Source organism: Aquila chrysaetos, chromosome 1 (genome assembly GCF_900496995.4).
Source record: "Aquila chrysaetos chrysaetos chromosome 1, bAquChr1.4, whole genome shotgun sequence".
In the NCBI taxonomy this organism is placed as follows: Eukaryota; Metazoa; Chordata; class Aves; order Accipitriformes; family Accipitridae; genus Aquila; species Aquila chrysaetos.
The window spans coordinates 83,679,797-83,700,352 of record NC_044004.1 but is presented as its reverse complement, the minus strand read 5'-3'; the positions used below and the strand labels follow the sequence as shown (position 1 = coordinate 83,700,352).

At 45.4% G+C, this 20,556-nt stretch overlaps 1 protein-coding gene across 4 annotated transcripts in view; it reads left to right on the top strand.

Annotated features, from left to right (window-relative positions):
• Window positions 1-20,556, top strand: part of ADAMTS3 (ADAM metallopeptidase with thrombospondin type 1 motif 3) — a 128,276-nt gene that overhangs the window by 76,118 nt on the left and 31,602 nt on the right. For all 4 annotated transcript variants that reach the window (XM_041122759.1, XM_030016096.2, XM_041122765.1 and 1 more), the window contains exon 5: window positions 14,056-14,255. In XM_041122759.1, coding sequence (XP_040978693.1) covers window positions 14,056-14,255 — 200 coding nt within the window. The remainder of the gene's footprint in view (window positions 1-14,055; window positions 14,256-20,556) is intronic.

Genomic DNA, 20,556 nt, shown 5'->3' with positions numbered 1-20,556 from the left:
TAAAGTGCAAAAACTTTGATTTATTACTGACCAGAGGCATAGATGCAACTGACTCCACTGATCCGGAGAAAAAAAAGAAGATGCATTTATCAATTGTCGGTTTATTAGCAGCATCCCAATTCATGGTGAAAAACCTCAGACTGTGCAAAGCTCATTTCCCTCTGCAGCCCCCTGTTGCCCACCTCCCCGGTCAGCTCTTGTTCGCGAGACCAAGCTAAAAACGCCGGCTCCCAGCTCTGCCGGGTCATACCAGCAGCCCGCCTGCCCTGGTCCAGTGTGCACTGGGTGTCTAGCCAAGCCCATACTTCAGCAGCAAAGCAGACGAGCCAGGCAGTAGTCACCTCTCTATGGGCAATGCCTCGTTACTGCTAAAACCAAGCTACAAATGAGGTCAAGAGCAGATGAGCCAGGGCAAGGCCGGACAAGTCCCGAGGCCCGCGTTAAGCTACTGCAGAGCTGTGATCTGGTATTAGTGGTGGCGAGGCAAGGTGTTAATGTGTTCCTTAGGCCACGGGGCTATACAGAAAGTAGGCTGCGAATTGTTACCCTCTATTACTTCTCCTCTTTGCTACCTTAGTGGGTGTCGAGAGCGTCCTTCCTGTGCTCTTAAGCTTCTGATCGTCAAAGTAGAAGCCAGCAGTCCTTGAGCAAAGAATGGCAGCGTGCTCAAAAGGAGCTCGCTTTGATCCTGAGACTTACCCGTCATCTTTTTGACAGTCATCCGCTACACCTGGGGTGTCTGAGACGACTTGTGTTTTAAATCTCACTGCACCGGTGGCACTTTCTGCGAGCCCGTCTGAGAACCTGACAAGTGCCTAATACCGCCTTTGCACTATTTCTTATGGCAGAGTGGTGACAGCTGGTTTTACTTAAAGCTATAAAACGTATTGAAGGAGTTTCCAGCATGCGTAAATACCAAACCAGTTTATATCATGTCAGGTCTATGGAAGCAAGGTCTGTAGAGAAATGATCTCATAGGCGTTCTTTGGTGTAGATCTGGCGTGTTGCCGTGGGCTTCATTCTTTTCTAAAAACAACTCCCGCCTTTTCAAGTTGGCACGCCTCAGACGTATGCCTCCTGCTTGCTTTACATTAACCAGACTCACTCTGGCTCTGGAAGTTAAAGGCTATATAGATTCATTCAGTAACTTTGATACCCAGTTATTTGTGTCCACTAACACCCCTCACCCAAGTATGTTTTCAAGCTGCTTCTTATCTTAGTGTGATTGTATGATTGTACGTGTTAGAACCTCAGAGCGACATTTCCAATTCCAGCAACATTTCTCATGTGCTTTCTAAGACCTAGAGCATGGCAAGTCCATAGGCAAAGCTAAAAGTGCTTTCACCATGAATCGGCCGAGTGCAGAGGGAACCAACGACCCTGTTGTGTGTCAAGCATAAGCTTGTGCCAGCAAGCTCGTGTTCTCCGGTAGTGAGAACTCTGGACCTGGCTGAAGTTCCTCTTTTGCTTTTTGTATTACCAGTTTCTGGTCTTGGGATGGAAAAAGAACGGTTAATAGTTGGCCCAATTTCAGACATATTTAATTATAGTTTCCTTAATCGCCTTTAAGTTCTGGCTTTGTTTTGTGTATATTTGCTGCCAGGTAAGGATAACCTACAGTTTTAGAAAACCCTCATGCCAGGTAGGGAAGCGATGACAGGAAAATTATGGGGTAAAATTCTAGCCATTTCCATTGGAAAAGTTTATCCTGAGTTGGCTCTGGACATATTCAAGTATATACAGAATTATGCCTTTGGTGGTTCTACGTGGCTTCCTAAGTGTGCTGCTGGCATCGATCCGCCGTGTAAATGAGCGCTAAGAACTGTTTTTGCTGATGATGCGTGGAAGGGAAGAGTCCTTCCCTTTATGTCAGAGCAAAGCTGTCTCCTCAGAGCCAACAAGGTATATAGTGCAGGAAATCTTCCATCCTTCCCAGAATTATTCTGCAGCTGGAATTGCTAAGGTACCAGAGGAGCAAATTTTTATGGAAGCAGTCAGCACTTCAAAGTATTTTCTTTTCTCTTTTAAGTCTACCAGCAAAGTAAGACGATCTTCATGTTTGTGGCCCATTGAGTTCATGCATTTAATGAACAACCCTGCAACCCAGAGATTCAGACCTTCTTTTAATCCCTGTTTTGTAATTCTACCAGTCCCTGTCACTCTAAGGGTCCCACGGAAGAGAATATAAACAGAGCTAATGCTCTAAGCTGTAATTTGCTTAATCATCTCAGGAGGGTGAAAGATAGCCAGATTGCATATGAAGTCACAAGAATGTTTTTCTCCCTCTTTTCTTAATTCCTCAGTGTGGTTAAGCTACTGTGAAAGTGAAGTTGTGTCTGAACCTAATCGGTACTATTTTTATTTCTCAGAATATTTCATCAGACCAGAGTCAGCATTACCTTGCAAATGCAGGCAGTCCTGCTGTAGGCTGGGAGGTCCTTCTTCCATTTTGGTGGTGTTTCTTCCTCCCAGGCTTCCCCTACGCTCTCTTTGCTGCGTTACCCCAGCTCTCACAGCAAGTCACTCATCAGATGACCGTCTTCGGTCACATTTGCTGCTTCCTCCTTAGCCCATCTCTAGCACCAGTCAAGCACCCTCTAAATAATCCGTAACCAACTTGGAAGGAATCTCACAGACGATTGATGAAGAACAGAAACACTGAGGGGGAGGTGGGAGGGTATTTCTCCAAAAATCTTCATTCCACCTCTGATGTCATTTCCCTGATCCTCAAGGGAGACCTTCAAAAAAAGATGAGCCTAGAAAATAAAAGTTCATAATGTTACTAGGTAAAAAACCTCAGGCACTCAATGGGATACTGGTTCAGTGGCACATTTTAACCCCTCGCCCCCAATCCTCAATGTCCTAAAGATCTAAAAGTGTCTATCACACCATTTTCATTAGGAAAAGCTCTAGCATCTTTGTCCTCTGCTAATGCCTCCTCTGATCCACAGATACCAATTCCATTTCGTGTCACGTGACCAAAATGATAAGTATCTAATCAGACTCAGAACAGATGTTTCCAGCTTGTACTTCCCTTGAAGGTTTGTTGCTTCAGTTTCAAAAGGGCAGCTTGTGTGCTTGCAAGGGTGACGGTATTTTACAGCTCCGCTAGTTGGCTTTGCAAGATGTCACGTCTACTGACAAGCCTTGCCTTGCCATGTCCTTAGGCTCTCACAGGCACAGCAGCGCTTCCATCCGCACGTGGAGTACAACATACAGCAGAAGGAACACCTGATGGATGTTCACGTCTTTAATTTTGCCTTCCCGTGCCTTCATTTCTTGGCATCTCCTGGGCGACTTTATTCGTATCGAGTTTTTCTTCTTAATGCTTTAACTCCTAAGTATCTTCAATTAATATTTTAAACACTGCATTATTTAGTCTGTAACATGACGCCTATGTTTGTTTAGGGTATTTTTGGACTATTTCTGTGTTTGTGCTGTGTGACAAGCTTCTTTTTTGGCCTTTCCACAGCCCCTTTGGCTACCCTCAGGTGAAGATTACTTCTTTTACACTACCCCTTGGCTCATTTAGGTTTTGGAACGCAAATAAGGTCATACTCTTTTTAAGATAGATGTATTTTTTAGACCTCAAAATTAATTACGTTCTCCATTTAACCTAAAACTGTTCACAGACTACAATGCATATTCAAGTGATGGAAGCACTTCCTTGTCTTTAAAAATCTGTATATTTGTTACTGTTACAGCATAGGTTTGGGTAGGTGAGGATTTGACCTGTCTCGTTCTCTCTGGGATAGATAGCAGCCACGTAACTGCTTTCAGAAGCAGCCCTGGGAAGAGGAGAGTGTTCTGACGGCTCCGGGTCTGGGCTGCATGGCGAGCTGGGTCTGCAGCGCTGAGAAACATTATCCCCACCACTTCATTTAGAGGAGAACCCAAGGGAAAAAAATACGAACAAACGCAGGACTGCTTGCTCAAACGCTATTCCCAGTGTCATTTGCTTCAGCAAGAGCTGTACGGTTTTGCCCAGGTTTTCATTTCACTTTTGAATTTAATGTGAGTTCAGTCAAAAAGTAGTCACAAGGCCTGGAGGAATTATACTTCTAAAGATCCAGGACTGTATTTACCATGGGGCTGCAGTTCTCACATGGGAGGCATGGCTTCTAAACTGTTTTTCCCTGCTTGGTTATGCCAGTGAAAGAAATAGGGCATTGGGAACTTAGTTTTCTCGGTTTTGTGTGAAATCTGCTAATTTTTGTGTGCAGGTTTATCACAATGCAAACAACATCCCTGCGGAAAGTTGCACGTAGAGCATTTCAAACCATTTATTTTTTTTAATAGGAATGTTTTGCATTTGGTGGCCCCAGTTTTCTTCGCTCTCCGCTCACTGCTGTACATCCCGGTGCCTCTGTCATTCATGCTTGTGAAGCAAAAGCCCGGTGCTTTTCTAAGACTTTTCAACACCTGTCCCTTTTCCACCCACGTTTGACATGGAGCAGCTCCGTAAAGTCGGAAACCCTGAGATCTCACCCGTGTTCCTTCTCAGCCGCGGGGATCCTAGCAATCGCTAACAGTTCACGTTCATTTCAGCAGGACTTACAAAAGCAAACTAAATACCCAGCTCCCACTGCAAGTCGTTTCAGATGCTTTTGAAACCGGGCCTGAATGGTAGGGGTCAGAGCTGGCTGGCTGCAATACCAGTTTCCCACTGGTTTTGTTGGGAAGCAGACAGAGTAGCGCAACTGGCAGTCAGACCCAGGTCATTTTCTGATAGCTTGGTTTTCTGCTACGCCTTTCAGTCTTTTGCTGACAAATTTATGGTGGTCTTCAGTGAAGAGGAGGAATGACTTGTGGTTTGTTCTGGGTTTTTTGGTTTGGTTTTTGTTAATGCTCAAGTGATTGTTCTGTCTCCCTCGAGGGAAATGTTATGTGCGATTCTGTCTTCTGTGTAACTGCACTCTGTTTCTGCAGAAGAACTGGCTTGCTTTTTGTTATCATAATTTCACAGATAATATTTCTTTATTGTGAAATATCTCAGAGAGACCTGGGACCTGTAGGGTGCCCACTGGCTTCTGGAAGCACTTCAGAGGTAGAGCCCTTAACATACAGTGAAACATAGAGTGAAACCATGTATTTTTATGGCCAACTTGCTTGCTTAGGGTTGCTTCAGCTACAAACCCTTCCTTTCGCTCAGCCCCCAAAAACAAACAAGCAGAAGTTTTGGCAGCAGTTAAGCAAAGAGTAACAACAAGCTCGCATACGCATTCCATCAAAGACAATAACAATATTAAGGAACCGAATCTCAGAGTCAAGATGGCAAATCCCAGTGCAGGTGTTTTGCGTGGGAAGGGGAGATTTGGGGCAGTGACACTTAAGTAAAGGACAGATTCTTCTCATGCCACAAAGACTGTTGTGGTACTGTTAGAAAGTCATTCTGATGCTTCTGGAGTAAAAGGCAATTTCTTGCAGTTCTTCAAGAAAGATAAGGGAGAATGCTTAACTTCATAGGGTTTTTCTTTTTTTCTTTTTTCTTTTTTTTTTTTGAAGGACCTAATAAATCAAAGCACACAAGTTTCTTCAGCACATCCCAGAACCTAATGAGAACATCCTGTCATAATATTTTCCACTTGACGACCTGGGTGGTTTCTTTTGCAAGCACTGATCCCTCATAATTAAGCAGTACCAGCAATGCCACAAAAATTTTGCATATACACAATTCCTGGGGAAATAAGTTAGAAGTCTGTTGGAACTGTTTGGAATCAGCACTTGATCTACATGATTCTTCTTTTCTTCCCTGGCTTTTTAAAAGTTACACTTCAAAATAAGCCTTAGTAGGCAAAAAATCGGTGGCTTTCACAGGTTCATGGAAGTGCGTATATTGACCTTTGTTACAATTAAGCAACCTGCGATGTTTCTCATACTAATTTTTTGGCAAAAGCTCCACAGAAGCCAACAGGTGTTCTTGTGTTCTGCTGAAGTGTGTGGGAGCCAGCTGCCAAAACATCTGGCCATCCGTTCTTGGTAGCTTCTTGTTCCACATCTAAAGGGCCAGATCTTTAGAAGGCATCAACATCTTAAATTGTTCTTTAAAGGTAGTTAGTAAAGAGCAAATGGAACAGTCAGCAAAATGTGTTGTGGAACTGTTAAAAATACACTGTCATGCTTGAAACTCTTCTAAACCTGAGTTCTATGGGTGCATCCGAATGGTAGATGAGCTCTTGTATAAAGCTGGTTGCTGAGGACTTTTGACAATCTGATCTGCATTGAGCATAGATAAAATCTGGATAAAATCTCAGTCTTTGAGCAGCCAGGACAAGTCGCTGGGCAGCCTGCTGTAACTTTGAGTTTGGCCTTGCTTTGGTTGGCCGTACCTTTGGAGGCCAACCAAAGTAGGGCCAAATGCAGAGGACCCTTCCGACGCGGGTGCTTCTGTCAGTGAATCTCATTCTAAGAGAAAGGTGAGGAAAGGTCATTTTCAGCTAGCTGCTTCAATTAGCAAGCCCTGTTTCTACCCTTATTTAGTCTTTTTGACCTGTTGGTCAAAGAAGCTGACGGCCTTCCCTCAGAGTCAGTTGAAAGCTATAAGTGGCTGAGTTCTCTGGAAAGGGTGCGAGATGTCCTCACCTCAGCTGGCCCCCGACAGTCAGGAATCACAGGGCCTGGCCAGACAACCTGCTAAATACCGAAATCGTCCTGAGGCACCGGTTATCTCTATGCGGTTTATTCCAGATGTGTTTTCTGTGGAGAATTCTGTGTTGCAAAGAAAAATATTCTCAAAAGCAAAATTCCTTGGGGTACCTTCGCTATTTACTTCACAAAGTTGCTTCACTTCTTATATCTCGTGCATTGCAAAGCGAGCAAGGCTGCCTTCAAGGGTTTTAAACATTACCTTCAGGCTGTAAGAGAGGCACTGGTATCCTCAGCTGCCTTTCCAACGTGAGCCGTCCTTTTCTGCGCACCTTTCTTGCGTTTGATTGCTAGAGGAGCTTACAACTCATTTTTTTGTGTCCAGTAATTTCTCTTGTTGCTGTCCTGGATGCAGATGTACAGCAGTTCAACAAAATAAATTAAATAGACTAAGCCCTATAGCAGCCTGAAAGATCTGAGCATTGAGACTGGGAAAAAGGGCAGAGAAGACCTTAGTGAGAATGCCTGTCTCCACCCTGGTAACACAGATTTTGAGAACCGAAGAAAATACAGAGCTTCAAGAAACTATAACTAGGAGAGAAAGCAATCATGGAAACTCATATTCATCCAGTGGTTAACAAGTAGAAAAATGTGCAACGGCTACTTAGTGCAACTTTAGAAGTGACATTATGAATTGGCCTCGTTTCCTTTCTTTGAAAACAGCTTAATGGAATTTTCTAGTTGCTACAGAATACAGCTGTCCTTGGGGACATTTTATACATTAATACGCTGGTTAAGAAGGGATATAGATTGATCTCACTTTGTTCCGAACTGGCTTTTTCATCATTTTCAGTCTGAATTAGCGACGTTGTGGAGCCTCCCTAGGCACCGTTGCCAGCTGTATTTTCAGGAAAAGGCTAGATCGGGCAACCGAACGCTTGCTTCTCCCGAATTTGTCCGTGGGTCGTAATCTTTTGCCAAAAAGAAACTCCAGCTTACGGCTGCCCGGCTGACGTCGCCCTGCTCCCGGAGAGCCGGAACGCGTGGCCGGCGTCCCGGTTGCGCGGCGGCGGGTCGGCGCGGGGCCGCAACCGTCGCTCTCCCCGCCGACGACCGGGCATCGCCGTGAAGACAAGGCACTCAACATTCCTCAACGACGTAGGCGACCGCGAGTCAGGGCGGCCGTGGGCACCGTCTCCGTCGCTTTCCAGCTCCGCAGATGGAGGAGCGTGGCTGAGGGGGGGTGAGGCAGGCTGGGCTTCTCCCCAGGCAGCGGTCAGCCTTCGGGAGCGGAGCACGAGCCACGTCTCGCCGTGCCGCCGTTTCGAGACGTTTTCCTTTTTTTTGCGCGCTGACGGATTCGAACGGCTTGCCTGCTCGCTCGGACGTCTGCCGAGAGGAGGAAGGTGCCTCCAGAAGAGGCGGAGGAAAAGGCATAAATCTGAAGGCCCCAAGCGCGGCAGCAGCTGTGGTATCGATTCGGCAGGATTAGCTGAAGGCAGATCCCTCGTCTGTGGGCCCGGCGTCCCGGGGAGCCATCGCCTCGCTCCTCGGCGCACGGCGTGGCTTTGAGTAAACCTCGAGTACCTTGACAAGGGGCAGGTTTATAGTTGCGCCAATCTCCGCCTCGTGCTTACAGGCGTCAATCTCAGAGCCTGGGTTATTTTCTTACTTGCCGATTTTTCTTCGACACGAGGGGAGCGGTCAGGGACTGAGCAAGGTGCCGGGCTGTAGCCGTCTGATTCTGAAGATAAGCCCGTGCCTGCTGGCGCAGAGCAATTCCTGCCTTCCATGGCTTGCCGCAGCTAGCCGAGGTCTCCGAGGGTCTCCGGTGCCAGCTCAAAAGGAGCCAAGTGTCACGTCGTCACGCTCAGCTCAGTTACGCTGAGTGATGTGGGTCTGAAGAAAGGATGCGACACCCAGACATAGCCTGTTATTCCTTAAGCAAGTAAGCACATGAGGAACGTGTGTACATAGAGATACATACATACATATATATATATAAGGAATGCTGCTGCTATCAGTGGATTGTATCACAAAATTCAGCCCACGTATTTTACAGCGTAAAATAAGATTGTAAGAATCTTCCATGCGAGAAATGCTTAGGGCTCTCTTTAGGTATACAGAGGTTTGACGGATGGCAGCGTTGGTGAAATTCGACTTGGGCAGATCACAGCTTTATTTAATAGTAGGGAAAGAACTGTAGTTTCGTTCTTTTAAAGTTACACTCTAGAAAAGATACATGCTCTAACCCAGAATATCTTTTTTTTTTTTAAATACTGGAAAGCATTTAGGAGGGGTACAGTTATGCCCAATTTTTGACGTAGGTGTTTATGTTAAAAGTTCAGTGTTTCTGAAAAAGGATTTAGAAGGGAGGGAGACTTTATTGGTCTGCAAAGGGGTTATGGCTTTTAGAATACGCACGTCTGGGTTCACAGAGAGGCTCTATAGATATATTTGTGCTTGACAGAAACTTGCTGTCTGATTCCAGCAACGTGGTTCCAAGTCTCTAGAGGTGGCACAAGGCGAGGTTAGCAGCCGTGGTTTTCAACAAAATACAATGACAAAGCATGTGGGGGAGATTTCCTTCTGGTGTGTCTCTTTTCCATTTCCACTACTTCATTTGCTACATGGACAAAACTCCTCCTGCCTTTTCTTGGCAGAGGAAGCCCAGCTGGACTGGGGGAAGATGTCGTTCTTTGCTCTCCTCATTTTTGCTAGACGATGCACAGTAGACGGGCTCTGATGTGTGCTGTGAAAAAAAGAAAAAAAAATACACACCTGCACATGTGCATACAGCGCTGTATGTTTTGGTTTCCCACCCAGATGTTTGCATTACCATTTCACTTGGTGAAAGAGGGTGGACTGATCTTTTTCTGACAGGTAAGATCATGATGTAAAAGATGCAGGTGACTAGCAAAATAAAAAAGGAAGAGATAATGAACCAGCTAATTCCAGAATGAGATTAGGAAGGATTAGTCTGTCTAGCACAAATCTGCAAACAAACACTAGTTTCCTCTGTGCGTAACAGAGAATATTGCCATTCAGCGACAGCCGTGTCTTTTTACTGTGTTAGACAATGCGCTCAACGCTGCCGGGTAGGCTTTGTAGGTTAACTTGCAAAGAACCTTTGTCCTCAAATGATTAATTTAAATAATTTGTTTCAGTAAGCGTTGCTGTGATCTCTTCCCACTCATAAGAAGGGGGTTGTTTCTCCAACTTCTGCTTGTGTCTGAATTACTTGCTCTGTGCTCTAGAGAAGAATTTGATAAGGAAAGATTGATTTCTCCATGACCTGGTGGCAGCAGCTCCAACATGCAGGTAAGGGGGTGTCCAAAGGCACTCCTGTGGCATTCAGCTAGCAAATCTGCAGGACTGCCAACGTGAAAACTGTTCATCTCGATGGTTAAACCACCCCTGGATTTAAATATTTGCAGATGATGTGCTCCCTGCAGTGCTGATGCTCAGTAGAGTTCCACCAGCTTCAAGCACCTCAGGTTTTCCTAAGCCCTGGATTAACATGCAAAGATTATGATGCATTTTTCTTCGAATGCCAATTTTCTTTATAGTCCATTATATGCAAAGCCTGTAGTCATACACAGGGGAGGTCACAGCATGTGTGTTTCTTAACCATTGCCTAATGACCTCTAGACACTTAGCTGTGTTTTGCGTCCTGAGTTCCAGTAGTGTGTGGCACTACCAATAGGTTACGCACATTTACCAGCACTGCAGATGTCTGTCTGTCCCGGAGAGTCAGCAGGCATGTGCAGATGTATAGGAGTGCACAGTTTGGACTGAAGAAAACAATTAACATATCTTTTGGTTTTGGCGAGAGGGAGGGCCAAAAGGAAAAGGATGGTTGCGTTTGTTATTTACCGCAACACAGAAAGTCTGTGAAAGTCTTGCGGAGCACAGCCCACAGTCTTACTTGTGCATTAACAAAGATTTTGTGCAAGAAGCGTTCAGACTGAACTCTGCCCTTCCATTCCGAGTACCTGTAAGTACCTACTGAATGAAATGAATGGAGAACGCTGGTGTCTTCACTGGCTGTAGCAATCCTACTGCAGTAAATAGCTCTCCACCAAGATTTTTCTATAATGTCTCCTCCGGCTGTGGCATCTGTAAATTTTTGAAAGAGCTCTGAATTGTAGGGGTTGTGGTGTTCTGAAAAGCTCACCCTTCCAAAGCCGGGAAGCTCTCAGCACAGAAAGAAGATAGAAGACAGTTTGCACTGCAGCTTCACAGTAAACATAGGGGTTGGCTTCGTAATTAGTCTCATTTGGAGCAATATGATGCATAGACCAGAGGCAACCTGGGATAGCCTTCTGTAGAGCGGATCAGATAAAATATCTAATGTGTTTGTCTCTGCGTCTGCCTGCCTGGGAGGCTCTGAATTACGCACGTGTATTTTGTATTTATAAGAATAATAATGCCGTCTCCTGAACAGAACACATCTGGGGACGCTTTTTGTGCTGCTCAGAAAGGGTATCTGCTGATCCCCCTTTCCTATGCCTCGGCTGAAGCCACAGAACAAACTTTTTAGAACTAGCCAAAATTAATGGTGATCAATTATGGTAAATAGCTTCAGGCTGATTGAGGTATTTGGAACAGACTTTCATGCTATGAAAAGGTTCATTGACTCTGTGAGCAACTCTGAAATTTCCACTAGTGCTCTAGTACTCAGCTGAATCATGAGCAACGGCACGAAGAAAGAGATTTAATGACTGGGCTATAGGAACGTAGGCATCTCCTCACTTTGTGCTGCTGCTCTCGTGTCACGCCGTCATCCCCTTGCCTTTACGTTAAGTGCTCGGAATGGATGCAGAAAGCTGCATTTGCAAACAGAGCTATCGTTAGTACGTATAACCTGGGTTTGATTCCGATTGTTTGACTCTAAAGACACTTAAGTGCTGGATTACGGAAGACAGACAAAGGAGAGAATAGGTAAACCACTCGTATTACCCTGTGTTTTTTGGACAGGGCATAGCAATTTACAGTTCATGCGTTCGGGGAGAGGACCCCACAGCTTCCCTTCCCAGCAAGGTATGGGGAAAGGAAACACAGAATGAGGCTGGCTAAGTAATTGCTAGCTGGTAAGTAGCTCAAATCGGCCTTACAGTCGACAGTTGTCTTCCGACATTAACAATTCTGTTAAGGAGTAATGTACTTAAGTAGTGACAAGAACAGCAGACAAAAAATTAAAAACCAGTCAGCACCAGGAAAACTGTAGCTCCAGTGGGTACTGCTTAATATCCTCAGAATTCCTGGTACGTTTCGTGGAATATGCCGCATGCCAGGCTGAGCAAAATGGTTGGGTTTTTACCACTGAGCCCAGTCAGGGGGAAGTTTGGGGTTTCTGTGGAAAGAAGTATGCAAGTTGCATTTCAGGAGGTGGGAGGCTCAACGCTTGAAAATGTTTCCAGTACTACTTCTGCTTTTTTTCAAATCTTGGCCGAAAATGGTCATTACATTTCTTCCTAGAGTGAGGTTATTTTTTCTTGCTTTCTTGGGATTGCACACTTGAAAACTATTCTGTGGGTGCATGCATGGAAACTGCTGGCATATTGAGAATACCCTCTGTGTGCAGAAAGTGGCTACATACTAGAGAGGGATGAAAAAAAAGGAATCCTTTCTGACTCGCTCTGCCTGCTCACATGCACACAAAAAAGAGATTCTCCTCTTCGCTGGAACCGCAAAACCACCTATTTAAGAAGGGAAGTGACGGCCAAACCGAAGGTGCTGCACAGCGCAGATAGTGGGTTCTTTCTGAAGTGATCTCAAGGTATTCCATTCATGCCGCAGGCGTAGCGATACGATGACATTACTGGTATATTTCCGTTGGACACTGCGCTCGGCAGCTTTGCCAGCTGCAGCAATTTTTAGAATTGGAGCTTGTCTATGAATTTCCCACTTGTGTGCTATCATAGGGTTCGCATTCTTGAGAGCAAGAGGACTTGCGGTTGAATTGTGAAGCTGTTTGCAGACCTGGTCTCTCACCCACAGTGGCGGCTAAGCTTCTGAAAACAACAGGGGACAACCTTGCCATTTGATGTGGGGTTTGGGAGAGTTATTTATGTGTTACTGTGAACTGCTGCGATGCTGAGGAGGGACAGGCTTCCCAGCTAACTCAGCCAGTAGTTGAATCTGCTCAAGATGAATTACAGCGTGGCCATCCAGCGCTTTCTGCAGCATTGGTCCTGGTCCCGCTGTCCTGCCACAAGCAAAACTTACATCCAGTTTACTGGGAGTCTTGCCTGAAAACGTGTGAAGGGCCAGCTTGTGCACTTGCAACCTTGGCTTTCATCAACTCCAGCGTAGGGAAAAAGGGCTTGGAAGCTGTGCCGTCATTTGGGGAAATGCTCCGCTACAATACGAGTCAGCGCGAGTGGAAGGCAGGACCGTCCTCTCCTTTCTATCCATTGGACGCTGTTTGGTTTTGCTGCGTTCGTAGAGCAGGAAGATCCCTGTGTATTTAAGAGCTGTGTCGCACCTTTCTCCGAAATGGAAGGGTGGGGGAATGGGGATGCTCCCTGACTGTCACAGAGCCAGAAACTCAAGAACAGCCCAGTTCCTAGTGAGGACTGCAATGCGTAGCTCGTGGTTTACACTGTAAGATGTTCCAAACAGGCCTCTTCGCTGTTGTTTATTGCTTAGAGCCTGTTGGTGTGCTGGCCTAGATTTAGGAATAACTAAGTGGCCTACAGCTGTGACTTTTTTCCTGTCAAAAATCCATGGTGATATTTTTCTTTACTGTCCTAAGTGGAAGAAATAGCTTTTGAGTCATTGCAGGTACAGCCTATTGAATGCATCCCCTTAAAAGCCAATTCAGAACGGTTCATCTGAACTCTGCCCCTTGACCCGTGTCTTCAAGGGACCCTTCTAGTAATTACTCTGTCATATTCACAGGAGAGGATAGTCCAACACCTACTTTTTAAACAAAGAGTTACAAAAATAGTAGGTCAGTCAGAAATTCTAGCTTAGCTGTTCCAGTGATGGGGTACGAGGGGCAAACACACAACACTGCGATTTGAGATCTTTTCAGTATGAGTTGGGGCTGACCATGTTACTTTTGAGGACTAAAGCCACAAGTTAAGCGTTGTACAGCATCCCCAGTGAATGCTGAGGCATCCCATGTCTGTGGTACTCTATAACACGTGCCTGATGTCGTGCAAAAATAAGGAGAGCAAAAGTTGTGTTTGGAAGTGAAGTATTTGGTCTAAATCTCCTTAGTGATTAATTTTATGCTTGAAATAAGAACCGTGTGATAAATTATAGAACTGTATGGTTGAAAGAATTTTTTATTGGGTACCTGGTGATTTCCCCCACCCCTACGCCGCTAGAATAATCTCTTCAGAGTTCCTGATTTATTTTATCCAAAGAAGCGGTGACTCTACGGGTGAGGATGTTGTGCGGGAGGATGTGTCTGAAATCGAATTGGAGTAGATGTTGATGTCGTACTATTTCTTGTAGAGTCTCTTCTCGGCGGCCTCGGAGAGCTGAGTTCCCTGTACAGCAGCGCCGAGCAGCAACTGAACGAAACCCTGAGGCGACGCAGGCACGCGGGAGACGATGACTACAACATTGAGGTGCTGCTAGGTGTGGACGACTCTGTCGTCCGATTCCATGGCAAAGAACACGTTCAAAACTACCTCCTCACCCTCATGAACATAGTGAGTATCTTCCATAGTGCTGCGCTTGTTTTGGAGTGCAAAAGGCTTTTGTAAACTCTTGCAGGGCTATCTAGGAGACCGTGCTTGATACAAATATGATCATTTTGTCTGCTCTTGGATGTGGTTCTCTCTTTTCAAGATGTTCCTTTAATTGATCTTTTTCGCAGTAGTGTTCTAGGGCACACTCTAGCGTAATTCCAAGAATTTGGAAATAGTTGAAAAATGGTGGGGAAAAAATGTAAAATTGATACATTTCTAATAATTTCTAACTTCTCCCGCAACACAGTTCTAAAGGAAGCCTGGTTAAAGAATAAACATGCAGAGTGAAAAAGTGTTCTAAACCCCTAATGGCTCTTTGAAAGAAAGCAAACCTTCTAGTAAAGTCTGTTACTTAACTCATGTGGCAATATCCCTATTTATATAGAAACTGCAAAGGAACAGACTTAGAGAATTGCTTTATCATGGTGCGTCTTACGGGGTTAGCAAGTATTTTTTGTCTACGTACACATTTCTGGCTGTAAAATCAATGGCAAGTTACTACATTTAAAGATACAGTCTTGAACTACCCTATCAGATTCTATGGAAATGCACATTATGGAAGAGCACAGTTCACACTGTGCATTAAAAGTCATGTACTATACTAGCACTGAATGCTAGAATTGCTCAAGCTTAAATGTTTTCTGTTTTTTCTATCTTAGAAGAAATCTAAAAAAAATACATGAAAGGAGTGTAAAGGAGATGTATAATCCCTTGCAATATGTGGCCTTTTCTTAATGGATCTAAGTGTCAGACTCGTATGCATATATCTTAGAAGCTGTGGGGATCATAAGGTTTTCCAGGAAAGAAAAACAATATCTTAAGGACAGATTATAAGAGAATAGGCTTACAATTCATAATGATTTGATGAATGTAGAAATGATTCTTGTCTTTTTTACACTCACCTCTTTATTCTTGGAATAATTCAAAAAAGATTCCTTAGGCTTACGAATCACCTTTGTAACATTTCCTTATTCTGCGTCACATCAGCCGCCATCGTTCCTGACTGAGAGAATTCAGTCCTTTCACTATTGCAAAGTATCAGAAGCACCTTCTCCCCCTCCTCCCCAAAACTCTGTTTCAGCTCCCCTTAGTACACAGCATTCCACTTGAGGAGGGACAGCCAACATGAGTAACGCGTGTGGTGAATTTGGCCTTCAGTCCTTCTTTTATGGTTAGTTTGTGTGCTTATGCAGATAGTTTTTTCTTAGGCGTTTCCTGCTCTTCATGCCTTCTTCCCTTGGTCCAAACTCCATGCCATCTTGAGTGCAGTGGCGGGCAGCGAGGCTACGTGTGGTGCTAGTGTGTAAGAAGGGTCATTGAGGCTCACTCTTTCGCTTAGTTCATTTAAGCCTGAATTACGTGCCAGGTGACTGGTGATTGCTGGGTGACAGGAGCAAGCAACCCCCTTGCACCTAATCCGGCCAGTGGAAAATCTGCTCCCAGGGGGTGAATGGAAGAGGCGAGATAAGTGATGCCGTGAGCAAGACTCAGTGTTATATATATATATATATATAAGACTTGTCAGGACAGCGTCTTTGTGTTAGACCTCACGTATATCGCAGGTAACACAGAAACGCTGCGTTCAGAATGATTGAGGCGTTACTTCTCTCCCATGCCCTCTGCCTTTGGTCCCAGCTTTGATCCACGTGGCCTGTGTCGTAGCGTGCCCTGCACCGAAGGCTTTTACCCAGCTCCCGTTCAGCGCGCGCTGCGCAGCGATGGCATCACGCACCTGGAGACCCGAGGCTGAAAGCGTTACCTCTGGTGTTTCAGACTAAAAATGAGTTGCCATATCCAGAGAAGGTCTCTTTGCTCCCTTTGCAAGCTCCTCAGTCAGATAAATAAGCTATTCCTGTGCCGCCAACAACACAAGTCCTACACGTGTGAAAGACTATACTGCTTAGGTACAGAGGAGAACCCTCAAATATTGAGGGGGAAGCACAGGGCCAGGACCAAAGTGTACCACAAGTATGATCTCATTGTCCTAAGACCTCCGTTACCTTTTAGATGTTTAAAGCCAGGTCCTTTTAGAAAAAAAAACCCTCAGCACCACACAGCTTTTGCCTGTCACAATCCCATTGTAGCTTTCCAAGTGCACAAACATGCTGAGCATCCTTGAAAATCTGCCCCATCTGTTCTAGCTCCCAAAATGAGGACCAGCAGTTTCAAAATCTAATGCATAGAATTTGAGAGGAAAAAAAAAAACCTCTGTATGAATTTAAACCAACTGATATCTTTTCCAGCATAACTCTGTGTAGAATTACAATAACTCTGAATAGAATTATACTGTGCTATAAATCTAGAATAAGAAACTCCAGACATACACACACATTGTAACTGAAAAACAGAATTTAGTCTGCTAGGTTTACAACCTGGAGCTTTGTTCGGTCTTATGCCTTCCCTACTGTTTCTGTAATTGTGAGCTTACGTGTTTTAGGTCACTGCGGTATTTCAGCACGTCCGGGGAGTTCCTCTCTAACAATAAGTGAATGGATGCTGTAGAATCTTGGTTTGATGAAAAGGGGCTGTTAAGTTGAGTAATGTCTGTGCATTTGGTTTTGGAGCCCAAGGCATTTAATCATAACTTCCTCCCCTCCTCTGACACGCACACAGAAAGCCTTTGACTGCGGTGCGTTAGGAAGCTGGGTGTGAAGATCTTTGAGGAGAAACAAGGCACTGAGCCTGGGCTGCTCTGTGGATCGCCTCTGAGACACGAGCGAACTGACGGCGAGACTTTTCACGGCCGTGAATGTACGTCTAGGAACTGCGTGTCTTTGTTGTTAGTAGAAGCTTCTTTTTTAGGCTTGAGGGAGTCAGAAAGCACGTGAGCAAGTCTTCGCTTGTTCCTAGAAGAGCATCGGCCACTGGGACTGCGGCCGTTGTGGTCCGGTCCGCTCCTGACATCAGCAGGCATGGTTCTGCACAGCCTGACAGACACGAGCCTGACTTCTGGTTCAGATTTAGGCTTGGATCTCGTGGTATGAAAGTCCAAGAAGTGAACCTTGCATATCTGAACTTGTATCTTTCACTCTTCCTAAAAACAGCGCATCTCTAGACAAGAAAGAATTTGTGACAGTTGTTACGAGCGTTCGTGGTGATTTTTGCAAGGCTGATGGTAACTTGCTGAGACTTCCTAAGCAGAGAAATTAAGGGCAGTTTTGCCACATGTAACGCAGCATATGCAAGATAGCTCCAGAGTAGCTTCAAAAGAACAATACATACGGGCATTGTAAGGAACGCTGTTTTGCGCAAGTGCAAAAAAAGCAGTATTAAATCAGACTCGTTCAACCCTGTGCCAAGACTGGTTATCCTGGGCACCGTGCCATGCTGACACAGCTATACTGCTCTCGGTGCCGGAGCTGGCTCGCTGGGAACCAAGCACTGCGCGGCCTTGCCATGCCGTTGGGAGCTCCAGGCCTGGAGGTTCAGTTTCAGCTAAAGAAATGCCCGAGATGTTTGCCCGTACTTAACATTGGTACGTACTCCTGGTTTAAGAAACAGGCTGGAAAACCCAGCATCAGCGATGCATCTAAAACAGGCGTTAAAGGTCAGTGCTGGAAGTCAGAACTCCAGATGGGCTCATCTAGTCCAAAGCAATAAAATCTCATGTGGTCCCTAGGTTTTAGGTTGAAACTTTACCATTATCTGACAGCATGAACTGCCAAAGTCACCGAGAGCCTGCCTTCCAGAAGGGCAGAGGGCTGAAATCACCCGCTGGAGAGAATGTCATTCCCCTGGAGTTTTTTCGGGTAGTTCACTGGCCTGTCCATTACGGGGCAGTTTCAGCTGAATTCCTTGAGGTGACAGAATCGCCGTTTTCCTGACCTTACCTTTACCAGGAGCACATAAGGAATTGTAGCCTCCATCTCCCGAACCCTGCCATAGTGTTCGCTCCGTTCCTAAACCCCCGAGGAGCATCCCCCCGAGAGCATGCACAAGTAGAGCGGGGAAGCACGTAGCGTGAAAACTGGCAGAGGAGTGGGAAACGGGGTGCAAGTAGGAGTGAGAAAGCCTAACCCCCCCCTTCCCGTCCTCCCCTTCCCTCTGTTTGTTCCCCCCCGCCGCCCCGGTTATGCCCCAGGGCCAAGGGAGCCCTGCAGCGATGCTCTGGGTCTGTCCGGAGCTGGGTCCTGTCCTTGTCCCGCGGTGGTGTGCCACGCTGGTGCTGAGGTCACTTCTTGCGGGAGGAGAACCGGTTTTCACCACTGTTTGTTTAATGTTTTATGGGAGCGTGGCACTGGCGGTGTATCTGGTGCTTTGCAGCTAGCTCTTCTTTTGTGTTATGTTGTCTCTGATAATGTGGCTTTCCTCTCCTCTGTGCTACCTAAGAGAAACCTCTAACAAAAAGAGAGGATCTTGAAGGCACTGTGTTCAGTTTAGAGGGATTTCCTTTTTCAGCTAACAAAAGACAGAACAGCGAAACTTTCATAACGATCACTTTCAGCAAGAGGTAGCTAGTACACTTTCTGAAGTGGATACTTAAAAAAAGCTTGATGTTTCCAGCACTGTGGTGCTAGAACTGAAATTAAAGGTCTCCTGCATTAGGCAGCTGACATTTGTTACTCCCTTGGGTGGTTACTTAAGACAAAGCTTCCCTGGATTAAAGTAACAGAGATCAGAAAGATATGTACAGAGGGCATCAGGTTATACTAAGGGATTCTAAGCAGGTTTGGACTTGGCAGTATTTATATCTTTCAAATTTTTTTTTCTAGAGAATAAAACAAAATCAGCCAGTAGAGTGGTGCTTCTATGCATCATTCCTTCTCAGACTGCAGGTTACTTGTGACAGAATTCCTCTTTTGGTGATCACTATCCACTCAGCCTTGCAGTTTTGCGGGTATCGCCGCCTTTCTAAATAACAATTTTAGTTTGTCGTCCACATGCCGAAGTCAATGACAGCTTTATGATTAGCTTCAATGAGAACAGACGGTGCCAGATATGTCTTAAGAATTCGGCCACAGGTCTCCATGCACACACGCTACCTGCAGTTCTTTATCTCCCCATCACTTGCTCTCATTTTTTAATTCACTCTGCCTCTGTGTAGAAGTGCATAGCAGGGCCTAAACACATTACTGAGTTCAGAGGTCTCTTGACTTTCTCTAGTCTCTAACCCCATCACTTGCCTGGTAGTTATTACTTCAGATAAAGGAGAAAAGTCAGATCAGCACTCACTCTGTGCAGTTCCACATGGAAATCAGAGCTACTGCTGGTGCCTGACTACAGCGTGCATGAGGCAGACAGGTAATCTGCAGCGTTTTTCCGTGCAGATCTGCTGCACTATTCTTGCTAGCAGCGCTTCAGAAATGCCCGCGTCCCCTGAGCAGTCACCTGTGGCTGAGCTAGACTGCACGGGTAATTTGTATTGCTGAAGGAAGTGAAATAGGAGTTAACGTAGTTCTGGCAACCGTGGAAGCAAGTTAACTTTTGAATCCCGAAAGTTTGGGATGAAAAGTTATTATTCTTGTGAGTAACAAAATATTCTTGGCACAGGACTTGCAGGGAATCATTTTCCTTTTACCACACACCTCATGAACCATCAACAGTAAGTCCTCATTAAAGATGGTTTCAGAATATTGTCCTTTTAGTTTTAAAAACTTTTAACTTTGTAAACGGCAGAGCTGATACACTGTCCCAAAATTCTGCCATCTTTTCTTAAACGTCTGCGGCTCCATCTGCTGGGAGTGGATGTCAGTCCAGAGCCTGTGCCAGCTGGAACACCCACCGCTTCCCTGAGAAGCTGTCGGTCCACCACGGTAAGTGTGGTTACCTCTTTTAGAAGGAATGCTTTTTTAAGAATCTAGTCATTCCTGTCAAGATTTTGACAATGGTAGTCTTTTTTAGACGATGTTTCCAAACAAGGTGCAGGTAAAACAGGAAATGAGAAGCAAACATGATGCAAAATAAATGCAGGGAGAGATGACAGACACAGAAGAGTATTGAGCTTTTAAAAATTCTCTCAATAAAAAGGTAGCCAGAGAAGCCCAAGTTCAGCACTGTTCCTGCCAATTCTTTTGCCTCTGCTCGGTGGCTTTCCGGGAGTCTTGCCTGCGTTGCAGAGCCTGGACACCTCCAGAAGACCTCGCAGCGGGCAAGCGGGCATTTCGGTCTCGCTGCCGGCTTGACTGGGCTGTGGGTTAGGTGTTGAGCTGGAAGAGGAGAGGGGAAGGAGGCAGCTTGTGTTCTCTCACTTGAAACCTTTGAGCTGTCATCTCCCAGCCCAGCTTTCTGTGGCAAGCAGGCGTGCTTGAGTGGCACGGTTCAG